General features: G+C 38.5%; 1 protein-coding gene across 1 annotated transcript in view; it reads left to right on the top strand.

Moving 5' to 3' along the window:
• Positions 1–16,456, top strand: part of LOC149028239 (polyadenylation and cleavage factor homolog 4-like) — a 38,932-nt gene that overhangs the window by 3,513 nt on the left and 18,963 nt on the right. The window contains exons 2-3 of the mRNA XM_089169528.1: positions 361–462; positions 1,041–1,301. Coding sequence (XP_089025654.1) covers positions 361–462; positions 1,041–1,301 — 363 coding nt within the window. The remainder of the gene's footprint in view (positions 1–360; positions 463–1,040; positions 1,302–16,456) is intronic.

Below are 16,456 nucleotides of genomic sequence, written 5' to 3'. Positions count from 1 at the left end.
CTGCAACATTATGTTGCTGCTTGCATTGGTTGCTTCATGTAATTGAATAATGATTCTTTGCTTGCTGCAACTTTTATTTCATCCTTGCATCCAAGTCTCACCTTTTCCAGCCCACAATGCTAGCTGAGTAATATCTTGAGTTCACAGTATCATATCTTGAATGTGATGGTTGCTTTGGTGATTTTTCTGATTGGGCTTAAAGGCTGGTAGACTAAAGATGACTAATGCTGTAGCTGTTTCTTAAGATCTTCACTTATTGACCCTGCCATGAAATCCATCATTATGAATTTTTTGACACATTAGTTGGTTTGAGGATTTTGATGATCTTCCATATCATCTCATTATATGAATAATTTGCAGGTACCCGCTGAGAAAAAGCTGCCATCTCTCTACCTTTTAGATAGTATTGTAAAGAACATTGGAAAAGATTACATCAGATACTTCGCAACCAGACTACCTGAGGTTAGATTCTTCAGTCTGTTTGTCTATTGTTTAGTTTGTTTAATGATCCCCACGAGCGAAATGCTAGGTTAGATTCTTCCATCTATTCGCCAAGTATTGTAGCTTTGTATTAATTTTTCAGAAAAGTATTGTAGCTTTGTATTAATTTTTCAGAAAAGTCATAACCAATTTTGTGTGTTTCGGAAGGAATTATAAAATGATGGTAAAGGAAGCATGTGCCGTCCACAGATACCTTTATTCTCTCGTATTCCTTTTCACATAATGCACTCTCTCCTATTTTTGACCATGTGGGACCCATATGGATGATTTGATTTCCTAGGCTCTTATCCTTACTGACATAGAGAGGTAAACTCCTCACACTGCCCTTGTAGACATTGTTCTTTATTGGTATGATATTCTTATCAATAAAAAGCTAAGAGGTTAGATTTATGAACTGCCTGATGATTTATTGAAGTTTTACTGAAGGCAGCTTTACCATACCATTACTAGAATTATTTTGAACTTCTTTTCTAACTGTTTTCTGTCTCTTATGGGCCATATACTATCATAACTAATTGCCAACATGATTATTTTTCTAGGTGTTCTGTAAGGCCTATACACAGGTTGATTCTTCAACTCATTCTGGTATGCGGCATCTTTTTGGGACTTGGAAAGGTGTATTTCCCCTTGCCACTCTTCAAATAATAGAGAAAGAACTTGGTTTTCCCCCTGCCATGAATCGTTCATCTTCTGGTACCCCAGTATCCAAGTCTGATTCTCAGTCACAACACCCACCACATAGCATTCATGTTAATCCTAAGTATCTAGAGGCGAGGCAGCGCCTTCAACAGTCAAACAGGGTGAGCTGAGTAACTACTAAATCGTTTTTCTTTTCTGGAGTATGTCTTTGCATGCTTATCCTTTTGTGTTCTGATTGTTTCTGTATACTATTTGCTGGAAGACTGACTGCCACATTCAGGTTCATATAAATGCCTTTGGCCTCAAATCAGTATTCCATTTGTGCCTCAGGATTGGCCCTATGGTAACTGCCATTCAGCTGCATTATACTCAGGTTTAGTGGGCCATGTAGTTGTATGAAGCATTCACTAGTCTGTCTGGTCCCACATAGCTTGAAGTGATGCCTGGTTTGAGAATAAGAGAGTACGTTTGCTCTAAAAGAAGGGCCACAATCTGATGCAAATCATGATTCTCAGTGTTCCAGTCCAGAAAAGTAGTAGGAACGGTCTGGAGATCGTCCTAACCTTTGACATTTTTTGCACAAAATGGCTACTAAGATTTGAATCCATCCCTGCATGCTTGGATCCTAAACTTTTATAATCATTGCCAAAGGATGGCCCTCTGCAGTGAAAGCTATTCTATGGGTTGTCTAATTCAGCTTGTAATGAGACCCAATTATGTTGAGAAGAGTGGATGATGCTTAGCTTATTGTAAATCTTTGGAACACGAGTAAACTAGCTGTTGTTTCATCTGCATTTTTGTCAAGGCTTTTCAGTAGTCATTTGTTGTCAAGCACATGATTGGAGTGTCATTTTGATAATCAGGTGAAAGTTACGTTGTCTAGTGCATTACTTTTGAACCATTGGCTGCTAGATGAAAATCTAATCCCTGTTAGTTTGCCAGTGAATTATCTGATTCTATCAATATTAGGCTACTGGATAGTTCTTACTCTAATGATTGAACGTAAGTGTCTTCCTTGTAATGTACATTGAGATGTGAAGAAAAAAGCCCAAAACACTGTTCACGCAAACAATGTCACAGCCTCATACTTTCCTTTGAAATATCTTGTGGGCCCATCAAGTGGAAAAAGATTCCATACTAATGCTGCCATAGTTTAGTTTCTATTTTCAGTTTTAGACAAGGTTCAAAAAGTAGTCTTGATTTGCCATCTTGAGATCTTAGCAAGATTTTTCTTTCCTGGGGTGGTGTTTCAAATTGCTGTTTTGGAAAGCAAATGGACATGATTAGCTCTGAAACTTTTAAGGGAAGCTTGTACTAATATTAATAAACATATCTAGCCTATGAAATTGGAAAAACACACACAACTTAGTTATTTGAGTTTTGCACCTTTTGTTGGCAATCAGGACTGAACCCTTAATATGTTACATTGCACATTTTATACATAATAATTTGTAAATGATATGGGACATAATATCTTGTAAAGTAGGCACTGATAACAGGTGAAACATGAATTGAAGATGTGGAAGTTTGTATTCAGTGGCGGAGCCACATGGGGGCTGGGGCATGCCTCCCCACCCTCTTTTTTTAAGATTTGATTACTTCCTTTATTTTTCTCGCTCCACATGTGAAATACCACTATTTGCCCCCACCCCAATATTGAAAATAAAATTTTAAGATAAAGATGACGGGCATAGATGTCATTCTTAATCATTATCCAATGGTTACCATTAAAACCCTACTTTTAAGGAACAAAAAGTTAAATCTTAATGTTGAGAAATATGAAATTGGTAGAATGGCTTATTGATCAATGATCTCAAGCCCTCTATTTATAATTAAGTGGAAAGTATACTAATACAAGGAATAGAATTTGACATGAATTCAAACTTTAATTTAACTCCTATACAAACTCTTATTAGACTCCTAATAGAATCCAACACTCCCCCTCAAGTTGAGGCATAGATATTAGTCATGCCCAACTTGCCTACAATAGGAAGGAAATCTCTTTCTTTCAAACCCTTAGTGAAAACATCTGCTACTTGGTCTCCAGAAATTACAAAAGGCATGCAGATAAGCCCTTGTTCCAACTTTCCTTTGACAAAGAATCTGTCAATTTCAATGTGCTTAGTTCGATCATGTTGCACCGGATTATTAGCAATACTAATAGCAGCCTTGTTGTCACAATATAACATCATAGGGTTTGGAACTTGGACTCCAATATCTTGTAGCAAGCCTTTCAACCATAGCAGCTCACAAACTCCACGAACCATAGCTCTATATTCAGCTTCAGTACTAGATAAAGCTACCACATTCTGTTTCTTATTCCTCCAAGTAACTAGATTACCTCCAATAAAGGTACAATAACCTGAAATTGACTTCTTGTCTGGAGATCCAGCCCAGTCTGCATCAGTGTATGCTTCTACTTTTAGATTATCAGTGGGTGACAAAAGTATTCCTTTTCTAGGAGTTCCCTTCAAATACTGTAGTATTCTGATAACAGCCTTCATATGAGCTAAATATGGATCATGCACGAATTGACTCACTATACCTATAGCATAAGCGATGTCTGGCCTGGTGTGGAACAAGTAAATAAGCTTCCCTACTAGCCTTTGGTATCTTCCTTTGTCCATTGGTTCTCCTTCTTTTTCTTTAAGTTTAGCTCCAGCTTCAATAGGGGTATCAACTGCTTTACACCCCAACATTCCCACTTCTGATAATAGATCTAGGACATACTTTCTTTGGGATAGGAATATACCTTTATTTGATCGAGCCACCTCAATCCCTAAGAAATACTGTAACTTCTCTAGATCTTTAATTTCAAACTCTCTGCCAAGAAAGTCCTTCAACTTTTGAATTTCTTCACCATCATTCCCTGTGATGACAATATCGTCTACATAGACAATGAGAAATGTGATGTTAGTACTTGACTTCTTGACAAATAGGTATGATTAGCATTGCTTTGCTTGTACCCAATAGAAGTCATTGCCTTCAGGAGGTGTCCAAACCAGCATCTAGGAGACTGTTTTAACCCATAAAGTGACCTCTTCAATCGACAAACTTTCCCTGCAGTATTGTCATCGGAGAAACCATGTGGGATTTCCATATAGACCTCTTCTGCTAACTCCCTATGTAAGAAGGTATTTTTACGTCTAGTTGGTGCAAGTTCCAGTCTTTGTTCACAGCTACAGACAACAGAACTTTGACAGTGTTTAGTTTCGCAACAGGGGCAAAGGTCTCCTGATAATCAATCCCATAGGTCTGGGTAAACCCCTTTGCAACTAGTCTAGCTTTCAACTTGTTGATTGATCCATCCATATTTTGTTTAACCACAAATACCCATTTGCAGCCCATTGGTTTTTTTCTGGAGGAAGTGTAATCAGCTCCCAAGTGTCATTTTTCTTCATTGCCTGCATTTCCTTTACCATAGAGGCCTTCCATCTCTTATCAGCATAGGTTTCCTGCCAACTTTTAGGAACAGATACAGATGACAGAGAGGATATAAAAGCACGGAAGGAGTCAGACAAAGAGTTATAAGAAACATATTTAGCTATGGGATGTTGAGTACAAGATTTGACCCCTTTTCTAACAGCAATAGGAAGATCAGAAGAAGATACCTCAGTAGAATCTGATTCTGGAGCAAGAGACTGAAGTGGTAACGTATCACCTTTCTCCACCTGCTTTAGCCGGTTGTATTTCTTCCTCTGATAAGTCTGTACCTTCTTATTCTGGTCAATTTGGTTTTGAAAGACCCCAACTTTGTGTCTCACAGGAGTGGTCTCCCCCTGGCTAGGTTCTTCACATGGTTCAGAAATCGAAGGGGGAGGATTAGAGTCCTCAGGTATACTGGCCAAAGTCTCCCCCTGGTCAGGAAACTCTTCTGAGACTCTTAAGTTGTGTTGGCGTGTGATAGGAAGATCTAGAGTTGGAAAGAACACCTCTCCTCTAGGACTCTCCCCCTGGAGAGGTGTATAGTAAGGGCAAAACTCATGAAAAATTACATCCATGGATACAATGGTTTTCCTGGAAAGAGGATGATAACATTTGTGCCCTTTTTGAGTAGCAGAATACCCCAAAAATATGCATCGTAGGCTGCGGGGAGCCAGCTTACTCTGGTGGGCTGTGATTCTGGCATAACACACACATCCAAAAACCTTTGGGGGAATAACAAAAGAAGAGGCTCCTTGAAGAATCTTATTAGGACATTTAAAACCAAGTATCCTACTGGGCATCCTATTCATAAGGTAAGAAGCAGTGAGTATAGCATCACTCCAGTATTGGTTAGGTACATTCATAGCAATCATAATGGAACGAGCTATCTCTAAGAGATGCCGATTCTTCCTTTCGGCAACCCCATTTTGCGCAGCCGTATCAACGCAACTGGTTTGATGTATTATGCTAGAGTCAAAGAGATATCTTTGAAATTCACCTCAATATACTCTGTGCCATTGTCACTGTGAAGGATCTTCACAGTGGCATTGAACTGAGTTTTAATCATATTATGAAAATCACGAAAACATCGGAAAACCTCATTTTTTTGTTTTAAAAGATAAATCCATGTAGAATGAGAGTGACAATCAATAAAAGTAACAAAGTACCTATGGCCAGTAATAGGCACACGTCGACAGGGACCCCACACATCAGTATGAATTAGCATAAAACGAACAGGTTTTCTATTATGAAGAGAAGGCAAATAGGTAGAACGAGTATGCTTCGCAAAAATGCAGGCTTCACAAAAAAAATTATCCTTATTACAAGAAGAAACCAAATCAGGAAATATTTTCTTAAGAGTTCCTAGAGGGGGATGACCTAGCCTACGATGCCACTGATGAAGGTCTGATATTACCGAATGGACCGGATTAGAAGATGTTGTCAAAGCAAAGTAGATCCTCCAATCGGCTCGAGCAAATAAAGTCCATTGTTTAGTTTACCACATCCAATCTCCTTCCCCGTGACCAGATCCTGGAAGACATAGTAAGATGGGAAAAATGTCACTTTACAATTCAAGTCATATGTAAGACTACTGATAGAGAGCAAGTTAGTAGAGAAAGAGGGAGCATGTAAAACTTTAGACAAAGAAAGTGATGGAGAATGCTGAATGGTCCCTTTTCCAGCAATGGAAGAATAGGAGCCATCAGCAATGCGAACTTTATCCTTTTCAGAAGTTGGAGAATATTGAAAGAAAGAGGTGGATAAACCTGTCATATGATCTGTGGCTCCTGTATCAATGATCCAAGGAGTAGAAACCGAAGAAGCTTGAAAGCCTGTAAAAGTTTTACCCGAAGTAGCAAGGCAGGAGTTGGTATGGGTAGTAGAGGAAGCAGTGTTCGAAGCTGTACTGGCGGTAGAAGACTGCATAATACGTTGCAGAGTAGCGAACTCCTCTTGTGAAAAACCAACGTCTGCAGAGCGTGTGGTGGAAACTGTCTCAGAGAGATTAGCCTTTGGTTTTCCCTTTCTTTGTGCTTGTTTTTTCTCAAAATCAGCAGGTTTTCCGTGCAGTTTCCAACAATTTGCCTTGGTATGAAATGGTTTGTGACAGTGCTCACACTTGACAATCTCCTTAGTCGGATCAGATTTAGTGTGAATAGACTGTAAGGCTGATTTCTCCATAATAGGAGTATGAAGCATGGCTAATTGACGACTTTCCTCACACTGAACAAGACCATAAAACTGTTCTAGTGTAGGAAAGGGAGAACAACTTAAGACTTGCACTCTGATCTAATCGTACTCCACATTTAAGAAGTCATATACCGGAATCTTATCAATGTGCTTCTTATAAGTAGTCACATCATCTGGGTTAGTGGGATGATAATCCCCATAATGATCCAACTCCTGCCAAAGAGAGCGCAACTCAGCATAATAGTGGGCCACAGTCAGTTCTTTTTGGGTAGTCTCATGAAGCTTCTTTCGTAACTCATAAACCTGTGCATCATTCCCCAACTGTCCATAGGTTTCAGTAGTAGCTTTCCAGATTTGGGCTGCAGTATCAAGTAATAGGTAACCCTGGGCAATATTTGGATGCATGGAATTCAAAAGGAATGACATAATAAGGGAGTCATTTGATATCCATTTATCCTGTAAAACACTTGTGGTAGTGGGTTTGATAGTGGTGCCCGTAATGTATCAAACTAGTCCTCTTCCAGCAATAGTCAGGTAAGCAGAGCGAGACCAGGTCAAATAATTTGTTCCATCAAATCTCACGGAAAGAGATGAAGAGTGGGGTAATTCGGAGCCAGTGGAAGCAGGAGTATCATCAAAAGTTGTCATGTTGACAAAATTATTTGCAGTTCTTCAGTCTTCACCCTTTCGAAGTAACAGAAATGTCGCAGAATGCAATAGCCAAACAACTCAAACAGATCTTCTTCTTTTCTCTCTCTCTCTCTCTAATAGAATAGTAGATTAGAAGAAAGAAAGAAAAAAAAAAATTGGTTCGGCCAAATATGCAATGGTCTGGTTTGGTTTAAATGGAGAGAACCAAAATATGGTTTTGTCTAAATTTTGGAGAGAACCAAAAGATGGTTTAAATACGGTTTGCTAAATTTGGAGAAAACCAAAAAGGGCTGTCTGATTTATTGGCTACCTGGTTCACCCATTGGGCTGTCTGATTTGTTTTCTCTTCTTCTTCTTCCTTAATTCCCAAAAGCCGGAATGACGACGAGAAAGGAAGGCGATGGTGGCTTGGTGCAGCAGGTTTCTTTTCTACCTTTTTTTTTTTTTTTTTTTTTTTTTTGTTCTTCTTGAATTGAGGCGGTAGATGCAGCAAGTAACGATGAGCAGCGGCGATGGTGTTTCTTCTCTTTCTTCTCTTCTGCTTTCCTTTTCTTCTTGGTCTTTCCTAATCGAACCCACTGTAGTGCAGTGGGAACTGAAGAACAGAGAAAAAAGGAGATGGGTTGCGATGGGTTTGCGAGGGTTTGCAGCGGAACTGAAGAACTGAAAAAAACAGAACTGCCAGAAAAAAACGATGGGTTTTTTTGAAAAAAAAATCAGAGATGGCTTCAGGCTCGACAAGAGATGCAGCGGTGATGGTATAATTGCAGCTGTGATGGTTCTTCTTCTCTTCTTTTTTTCTTTTTCAAAGATGAAAAAAAAGGCGATGGCTGCTTGGAGAGACGTCTTGGTAATGGAGGTAGGTTTTCCTCACCGAGAATTTTTTATCTTTTTCTTCCCTAATCGAACTTATGCTCTAATGCCATGTTGAGAAATATGAAATTGGTAGAATGACTTATTGATCAATGATCTCAAGCCCTCTATTTATAATTAAGTGGAAAGTATACTATTACAAGGAATAGAATTTTACATGAATACAAACTCTAATTTAACTCCTATACAAACTCTTATTAGACTCCTAATAGAATCCAACACTTAATTAGAAACTAACTTACTATCCATAAATTTCTCCCTATTTATTCTCTCGTATTTCTATTCTTATTTATTCTCTCTTGAGTTTCCTCTTTTATTCCCTATTTTTTCTCTCCTTTCCTCACACCTCTCACAAACAGCTTAGGTAGTTAGGGAAAATTTGAAAAAGCTAGCAGAGGTTGGAGTTTTCCTAAATCATCTCCACAATTATCAAGTATTCACTCTCTTTCTCAAATATTTTTTTTTCTCTCTCCCTCTCTCTCAATTTTTTTAGCATTCTTTCAAAAAACCTTAGAAAACCACGAAGGCATGAACTAATTGAATTTTTTTTTCAGTTTAATTGCTAAACTAATTGTTTTTTCTAACATTATATTGAACTAATTATTTAAGTAATAGGTATTCTCTCTCTCTCTCTCTCATATATATGTATAATTTTTTTCTGTTATTCTTTTTAGAAAACAACTACCTAATTGAATTTTTTAATTTAATTATTGAATTAATTATTTTTTCTAGCATTATATATTTGTATAGTTGTATTGAACTAATTATTGAAGTAATTCTTCTATTAAATTTTTTTATTGAAGTAATTGAACTAAAAAATGAAAAAATAATCCAGTAGTGGGTCCCACATGGGCCCACACAGTATGTGTGGTGTTGTTAATGTTTGCCCGACGGGGAGGTGATTTGGACTTATTAGTCGCCCCCCCTAATGTTTAATGCTGGCTCCACCCTTGTTTGTATTACAAACAACGAAGCGAAACTACAATGAACTATAAGTCAATATTACGTTATGTTATACTTTCATAGTCATTGACACAATTCTACTGAATCATTGGAGGATAGTGAACAGTGGTACATAAGTCATAGAAACCCTAGTCTTCAATGTCCCAAGTCTTTCAAGTTTCCAACTCCGGAACAAGGAACTTCCTACTGGTTTGAACTATTGAGTGTGGATCACGTTCACTCTGGAGGTACTCTGCACTGTTCTCTGTGTGAATGATACATGAACACCATGCCATTCTATTAGAGAAGAAACTAGGGTTTTCCCCCATAGCTGCTTTTTGAATGGTATCATCTACATACTGCATATAACCAATCCTTGGGGATAGCAATCTTAACTGAAGTGGTTGAATGTATACAAATCCTGAGGAAGAGGTAGCAATTGACCCTTTCAAAGGAATGTAGTTACCTTGAGTGGAAATGTGGCCAAAAAGTGAGAAGTAAGTTTCCCCCCTCCTCTAGACCAAAACAGCAACTCCACTGCCAAGGATGTGGAAACTTTGAACCTCGAGTTCAAGTCTCAGCCTTTGTATACTGGTTTTGACTGAATTTGATAACTCATGAGATGAGATGTTATCTTTAAATCTTGGTTGAGATCTTGATTGAATTGTTGAGTGTTGAAATTTTTATGATTTTTATAGAATCTTTTGGTGAGCTCACTGAGATAGCAATGAGATTTTGAACTATGGCTTTAGAAAGTATAATTATATCATTGTAATAGAATCTTAAGTAGTTTCCATTCAGTTCGTTACTGTTTTTGTTTCCATAGGATTTCCATTTTTATATTTGACAGTTAGACTTGTAGGAAGTTTCTAATTTAGTGCTTAGCTTTTATTCAGTAGCTGTATTCTTGAGGTTTCTAATTTTGAGAATTCTATTTTGTGAAGCCTAGGCCAAGCTATTAATAGGCACCATCAGCTGCTCTAAAATTACGACTTGATTAATCGAATTTTTGTTGCTTGCTTGCAAGTGTTTGGTCTGAGGAAGATTTTTTTTCAACAGCTGAGATAGTTGTAAATGAGAGGCCCAATGCTGAGAATTGAGATAGCCTATTTTCCCATCCCCTTTTCTCTTTCTTATCCTTTTATGTTTCTTCTTTCATACATAAGGAGAATTAAGCAAGAAAAAGTTCAGTTATTCTTTAGAAGGGTTGTTAGGACACTCCTCTGTAGCTCTGATGTTAAATAATGCAAAAGTCAATCTCAAACTGTGCAAATTAGTGGGAGATTAATTGCAGCCATGATGATCTTGTTTTAAGTATATGGCAGATGGTTTGAAACGTTTACATTAATGAAAAGAACATTCCAAGATTTAAGGCTGATGCTATTCAAATGTCCACTCACTTCCTTTCAAAGCTACTATGCTAATGGAAGATGTTAGACTGATAACATATCAAGGATCCTACCAAGGAGGTCTACATTGAAGACACCAAGGAATGGACAGCGGATGAGATTATGGTTCCCAACAAGAAGATAACTGAGGAGACTATGAAAGATAAGGAAGAACTTGAAGAGCTTCAGTTGGAGGTGGAGAAGGTTGTAGACACAACTATAGATGACCCAGTGGACAGAATTGATAATATCAAAGTTGACCACATATTTGGTATCCTAACTGAATTTTTTGAATAGAAAGTTCCCTATCTTGAAGATTTTATTCAAAGCATTTTTGAGCTGCTGGGTAGGGGTAGATGTAGTAGTAACTAGTAAGACAACGAAAAGCAAAACAATGATAAAAGAATAGGGGTAAATTGGATACCAACTTAAAATAAGAAAGCAAATGGATAGGAAGATAGTTTTACTATTTAAATGCTAAGGGATGGAAGTTGAAAACAACCTTAAAATTATAAAATAAAAGTGAAGATGGTGGTGCAAAACCAAGGGGTTGAAATAAAATATACATTCTAAAATAGAAACTAAACTCTAGCAGCATTGGGAGATAATCTTGCTCCACCGGATGAATCCATAAGATTTTTGAAAAAGCAGCCCCACACAAGGCCCCATGCCCCTTCATATCCAATTGCTTCTTTATTATTGGAGTGCCATTTACTACTGCCTTTTTGATATGTCACAGAATAGCTGTTATTTACCTGATTGCACTCTTTACCTACTAGTACATCTTGGACTTCCTTACTAATTTTGATCCTACCACTAACCCTTGTTATATTGTTTATTACATACTTGGTGGGTCCACATCAAAACCAATTGGGTATTTTGGCCTGGGTCTGGATTCACTTGGGGATTGCATGCAGTAATTTCCCTTGAGTCCTCGTTTGCTATATTCTTGCTTTGCTCCGATCTTGATCACATCAGTTCGGGATTTATGATATTTTGATGACTGGTACTTTTTTTTTTTTTGATAGAAAAGAAAATAGTATTAAAATTAAGATTCAAAACAACTATAGGTACTAGATATTGTTCTATTACAGTCATCCTGTGAAGTGGCTGCCGTAATGGCATGCCCCTCAAAAAAGTTCCGGAGCACTGGGTTTTGAAATGTTTTATATTCCATAAGTTTTGTTGATTTCGCTAACTCCATTAGCATAGGTAATCCCTGAAGAGTCCATTTTTGTCTTGATGGCCATGGTAGAATTTTTGCAATCTGTTGATTATTTGTCCAAATTTCGTGTATCTTTAGCCCTTCTTCCTCCGCTTTTGCAATCCCCAATTGTAGACTCCTCAACATGGCCTCCAGGATCTTTGATTTATTTTCTCTTCCAAAATTGATGAACCGCAGATGTCCATCTGTGTATGCTCTAGTGCTCCATCCGACAGCCCCTAACTGTTGGTTAAGTACCCCTGCACACATGAAAATATTTTTGTTAGGTTGATCTATTATTCTACACCAATTCATACTTATATTGCTATGATTTGCATTATTAATATGTGTAGGTAGAACAAGGTTTTCTTCCCCTTTCTGTAGGTGTAAGTCATTCACCCATTTCTGGGTATTCCTTATCACCGTCACGGGGTTGGGTGTTCTTAGGTTAAACACTTTTTCATTCCTTTCTTTCCATATGAAATAACATGCTATAATGAAAATAGACATAAACCATCTAAAGTTATCCTTTGTTAATTGGAGACACATATTATGGCACTAATTTAAAAAGGATGTGTCACTCCAGTTTTCTGTGCGTAGCCCCAATGGTCCCGCTGCGTGGACTCTCTTTGCCCATTCGCAAGAAATGAAGATATGCCACGTAGTTTCTTCTTCTTTCCCGCATATTGCACACTCTGGCTGAGATTGCGACCATGCTGCTATTTTTTAACGTACTGGTAAACCTGCATTTAACAAACGCTAGAAAAAAATTTTAAATTTTGGACGAATTTGAAATTTCCACATTTGGGTCCACCATTGTGCATATTGGTAATCTTGGTTCGCGAACCATTGTTTCAGAATTTCCCGGAACGCCCCCTTGACCGTAAATTCTCCATTTGGTGATGTAAAAGAGGACCAGGAATCTTCGCGGTCCGATAGCGGTATTGGGAAGTTTGTTGTTGGCCCACTCTCCTCCTGTTGATTCTGTAATTCATTTACCACATACGCCACGGTTGACTGTCGGGGCCATCTTGTGAAGATGTGTTCTCTTGTTAAGCTTTGTTCTTGATCGCGTTCCCAGGGGTCAAACCAGAAAGACTTTCTTTGTCCATTCCCGACTTCTCTTCTCACCATGGTTTTTAGAATCGGGATAGTGCTTGTGATACTGTTCCAAACCCATGAGCCTTTTTTCCTTGTCACCTTAGGATCAAAGAAACTTTTGTCTTTGAAATATTTGGCTCTGTGAACTTTTACCCAAATCGCTTCTGGATTTGAGAGGATCCGCCATCCTTGTTTCAGTAAAAGTGTCGTATTGTAGTCCTCCATTTTTTTGAAACCCATACCTCCTATATTTTTTGGTTGACAAAATCTTCCCCATGCTATCAAGTTCAGTTGCTTGCTTTTGTTTGGTTGTCCATTCCAGAATCTTTGACAGATAGCATCAATTTTTTTGCACGTGATCTTTGGGAATCTCAGGAATTGCATCTGATATAGTGTCATTGATTGGATTGATGCTTGCATTAGTACCCCCCTTCCTGTAAAAGACAAATTAGTTGCCTTCACATTGCCATTTTCTTCGTCATTCGATCCACCACGGTTTGCAATGTTTTTGATTTCGCCTTTCCGTGCATTAGATTGGATCCTAGGTACATTGTTTCGCCCTTGATTTTAGAAACCCTCAAAATTGACATTATTAGATTTCTTTCTTCCTTCGGAACATTACGACTGGAAAAGACTCCACTTTTCTCAAAGTTTATCTCCTGCCCTGTTAAGTCCATAAACAATTCTAGAACTGCTTTAAGAGCCATGACCTCTTCTCTATATGCTTTGCAGAATAAAAAAGTGTCATCAACAAAAAACAGGTGAGAAATCTCTGGAGCCCCCCTTCCAACCTTAATTCCACTAAGCAATTTCAATGATTTATATTCATCTAGAAGACGGGACAAAATCTCCATTATGAATAAGAAAAGGTAGGGGTTGAGTGGGCATCCATGTCTCAATCCTCTCGCTCGCGCAAACCAGGAGTGAGGAGAGCCACTAACCTTGACGGAAAAAGTGGGGGAGGAGATTAACTCGTTAATGAGCCTGCACCATTTTCCATCAAACCCTAAGAATTGGAAGAGCTTAATTAAGATACCTCTATCAACTCTATCATAGGCTTTTGACATATCCAATTTTAAGGCAATGAAACCTTTCTTACTATGTGTTTTACGCATGTAATGAAAGATTTGGGCCACCATAATATTGTCCGTTATCTGTCTTTGGGCCACAAAGGCCCCTTGGTAGGGTGAAATGAGACTAGGTAATAGCCCTTTTAATCTTCTAGCCAGGATTTTGACTATGATTTTGTAGGACACGTTACAAAGGCTAATTGGTCTAAAATCTAAGACAACCTTGGCATTTTCTTTCTTTGGGATGAAACACAAAAGGGTATGGTTGACCCTCGAGGGTAATGTTTCTCTATCAAAGAAATTGGTGACAAATTTGAAAACATCCTCACTACTAAATCCCACGCTTTTTGAAAAAAATACCCATTAAAGCCATCAAACCCTGGTGCTTTGTGTGGTCCAATCGAAAAGACCGCCTCTTTGACTTCCATCAAGTTGGGTGTCTCAGAAATAGAAATTCCGCCCAGGTTTGCATTAGGGAATAGGCATTCGATGAAATCTGGGTCAAGGGTCTCCGGAGATTGGTAGAGCTTTTGCATATATTTAGCAAACACTCCAGCGATATCTCCCAGCTTTGAAAAACAACGACCTTCATCATAAACAACAGCCAACCCCCTTTTGTGCAGATTGATTTTGTTGGTTAAGTGGTAGAACCTTGTGATCTTATCCCCATCCTTGATGTACAAGCTCCTCGACTTCTGAAACCAAAACATTTCTTCTGCCTCCAAAGCCCAAGTCATCCTTTTTTTCTTGTCCAGGATAATCTCCCATTTGAACATTGTTGTTGCTCTAACAATTCAATTTCCTTGGCCGAGCTATGGAAGATGTTATCAACTAAACCAAACACAGACTGGTTCCACTTTGTAAAAATCTAGACATCAAAGCTAGCTTTTCATTGAAAGGGAGGTTCATATTTTCTAACCAAACACTGTGTAAATCTTTTTGGAATAAGGGATGGGAGAACCAAGCATTTTGAAAGTGGAATAACTTGCGATTAAATTTGGTTGCTCCAAGGGGTTTGAGAATCAATGGATTATGATCGGAGCTAGCGGCAGGTAATTTTTCTACCTGCGGTTTTGGAAAAAGACTTAACCACCTAGGGGAGGAAAAAATCCTATCAAATTTTTCCTTGATCAAGTTGGGTGGTTTTTGCTTCTTCGTCCAAGTGAATGAGCAACCAGGCGCCTGAATCTCCGTTAGATTTTCATCGTTGATAATCTTTTTCAGACCTAGCAAAGCACCAGAAGGTCAAAACACCCCCCCAATCTTATCGTTAGCATCCATGAGTTCGTTAAAGTCTCCCAAGATAACGAAGGGTTCAAATAAACCCTTCAAGTTATCGCTCAGGGTCTCCTAGAACATTTTTTGATCCGAGTAATTCAGTGGAGCATAAATGAAACATGCCACATGGATCCTCCCCTCAACCCAAATCGGACAAAAAACATAGAATTATCCCTAAAGATTACTTCCGCTTTGTGGTTGAGGGAGTTCAGGACTAATAGTCCACCCTTCAACCCTTTAGAGCCCTTACTATCTTCATGGCCAATCACTGAGTAGTGTTTGAACAAACCCTTTTTCATCTCCACCAAGCTGATGTGATCCCGACATTTTGTTTCACACAGAAAAACCATGTCTGGTTTATGTTTTTTCAAATTTTTTTGAAGGCATTGCTGAGTAAAGGATCCATTTAAACCCCTAACATTCCAAATCAAGAACTTCATGATGAAATCAAGAAACCGAAAACCGAAAACCCAGAGATCACAAATAAGTTCCCACTTTCTATATCCCCACAAAACACATTGAAAAAGAGATATAATGTCTAAAATTGCATAAAGCAGAAAGTACCAGAAAGGCAAAACAAAGGAAGAGAGGCACAATAACCTCCAGCTAGGCACTCATATGGGGCAGTTACACATGAATAATAATAAAGATATCAAATTTAGGCAAAGAATCTATTCCTAGATTTTGGATCAAGCATTTTCCTCCAAAGATTAAACACAGCAAGAATTTAAATAAATAACACTATGCAAAAATCGAAGAATTCAGAATACTTGTGATATGGAAAGACCTGAGGGAAGCCCTGGGGAATGCCAGCGTTCGGATCCTCCATCGGGTTGGGAAACACACCGTGTGTCATCGGCTGATCCTGTGCCATTTGCTGCATAGGTATCCCTGAATGAGGATTGAGAAGATAGCGAGTCTCCATGGACCCCCATGCCTCCCCAAACAAGTTTTTAGGGTCCTGATGATCCGTTAACAGAGTCTCGAAAAAAGGGTTGAAACGCTCAATGGGTTGTAGTTGTGATTTGAGGTATCGGGTGAGTTCCTTTGGCGTTTTCTGTAGGGAGAGATAATAAGTTCATCAGTATTCGTTGCTTCCACCTCCTGTGGGGCAGTCTCCTCGGTCTGGGTACCGGCATCATGGGTTTTCGGGGGGAATGTACAAATTGTCGCTTAATTTTTTTTTCCATCTT

Source organism: Hakea prostrata, chromosome 1, assembly GCF_041222555.1.
Source record: "Hakea prostrata isolate BN-2017 chromosome 1, UWA_Hpros_2, whole genome shotgun sequence".
Lineage (NCBI taxonomy): Eukaryota > Viridiplantae > Streptophyta > Magnoliopsida > Proteales > Proteaceae > Hakea > Hakea prostrata.
Note: the sequence above shows the minus strand (reverse complement) of the source record. Positions and strands in the feature narration are given on the sequence as shown.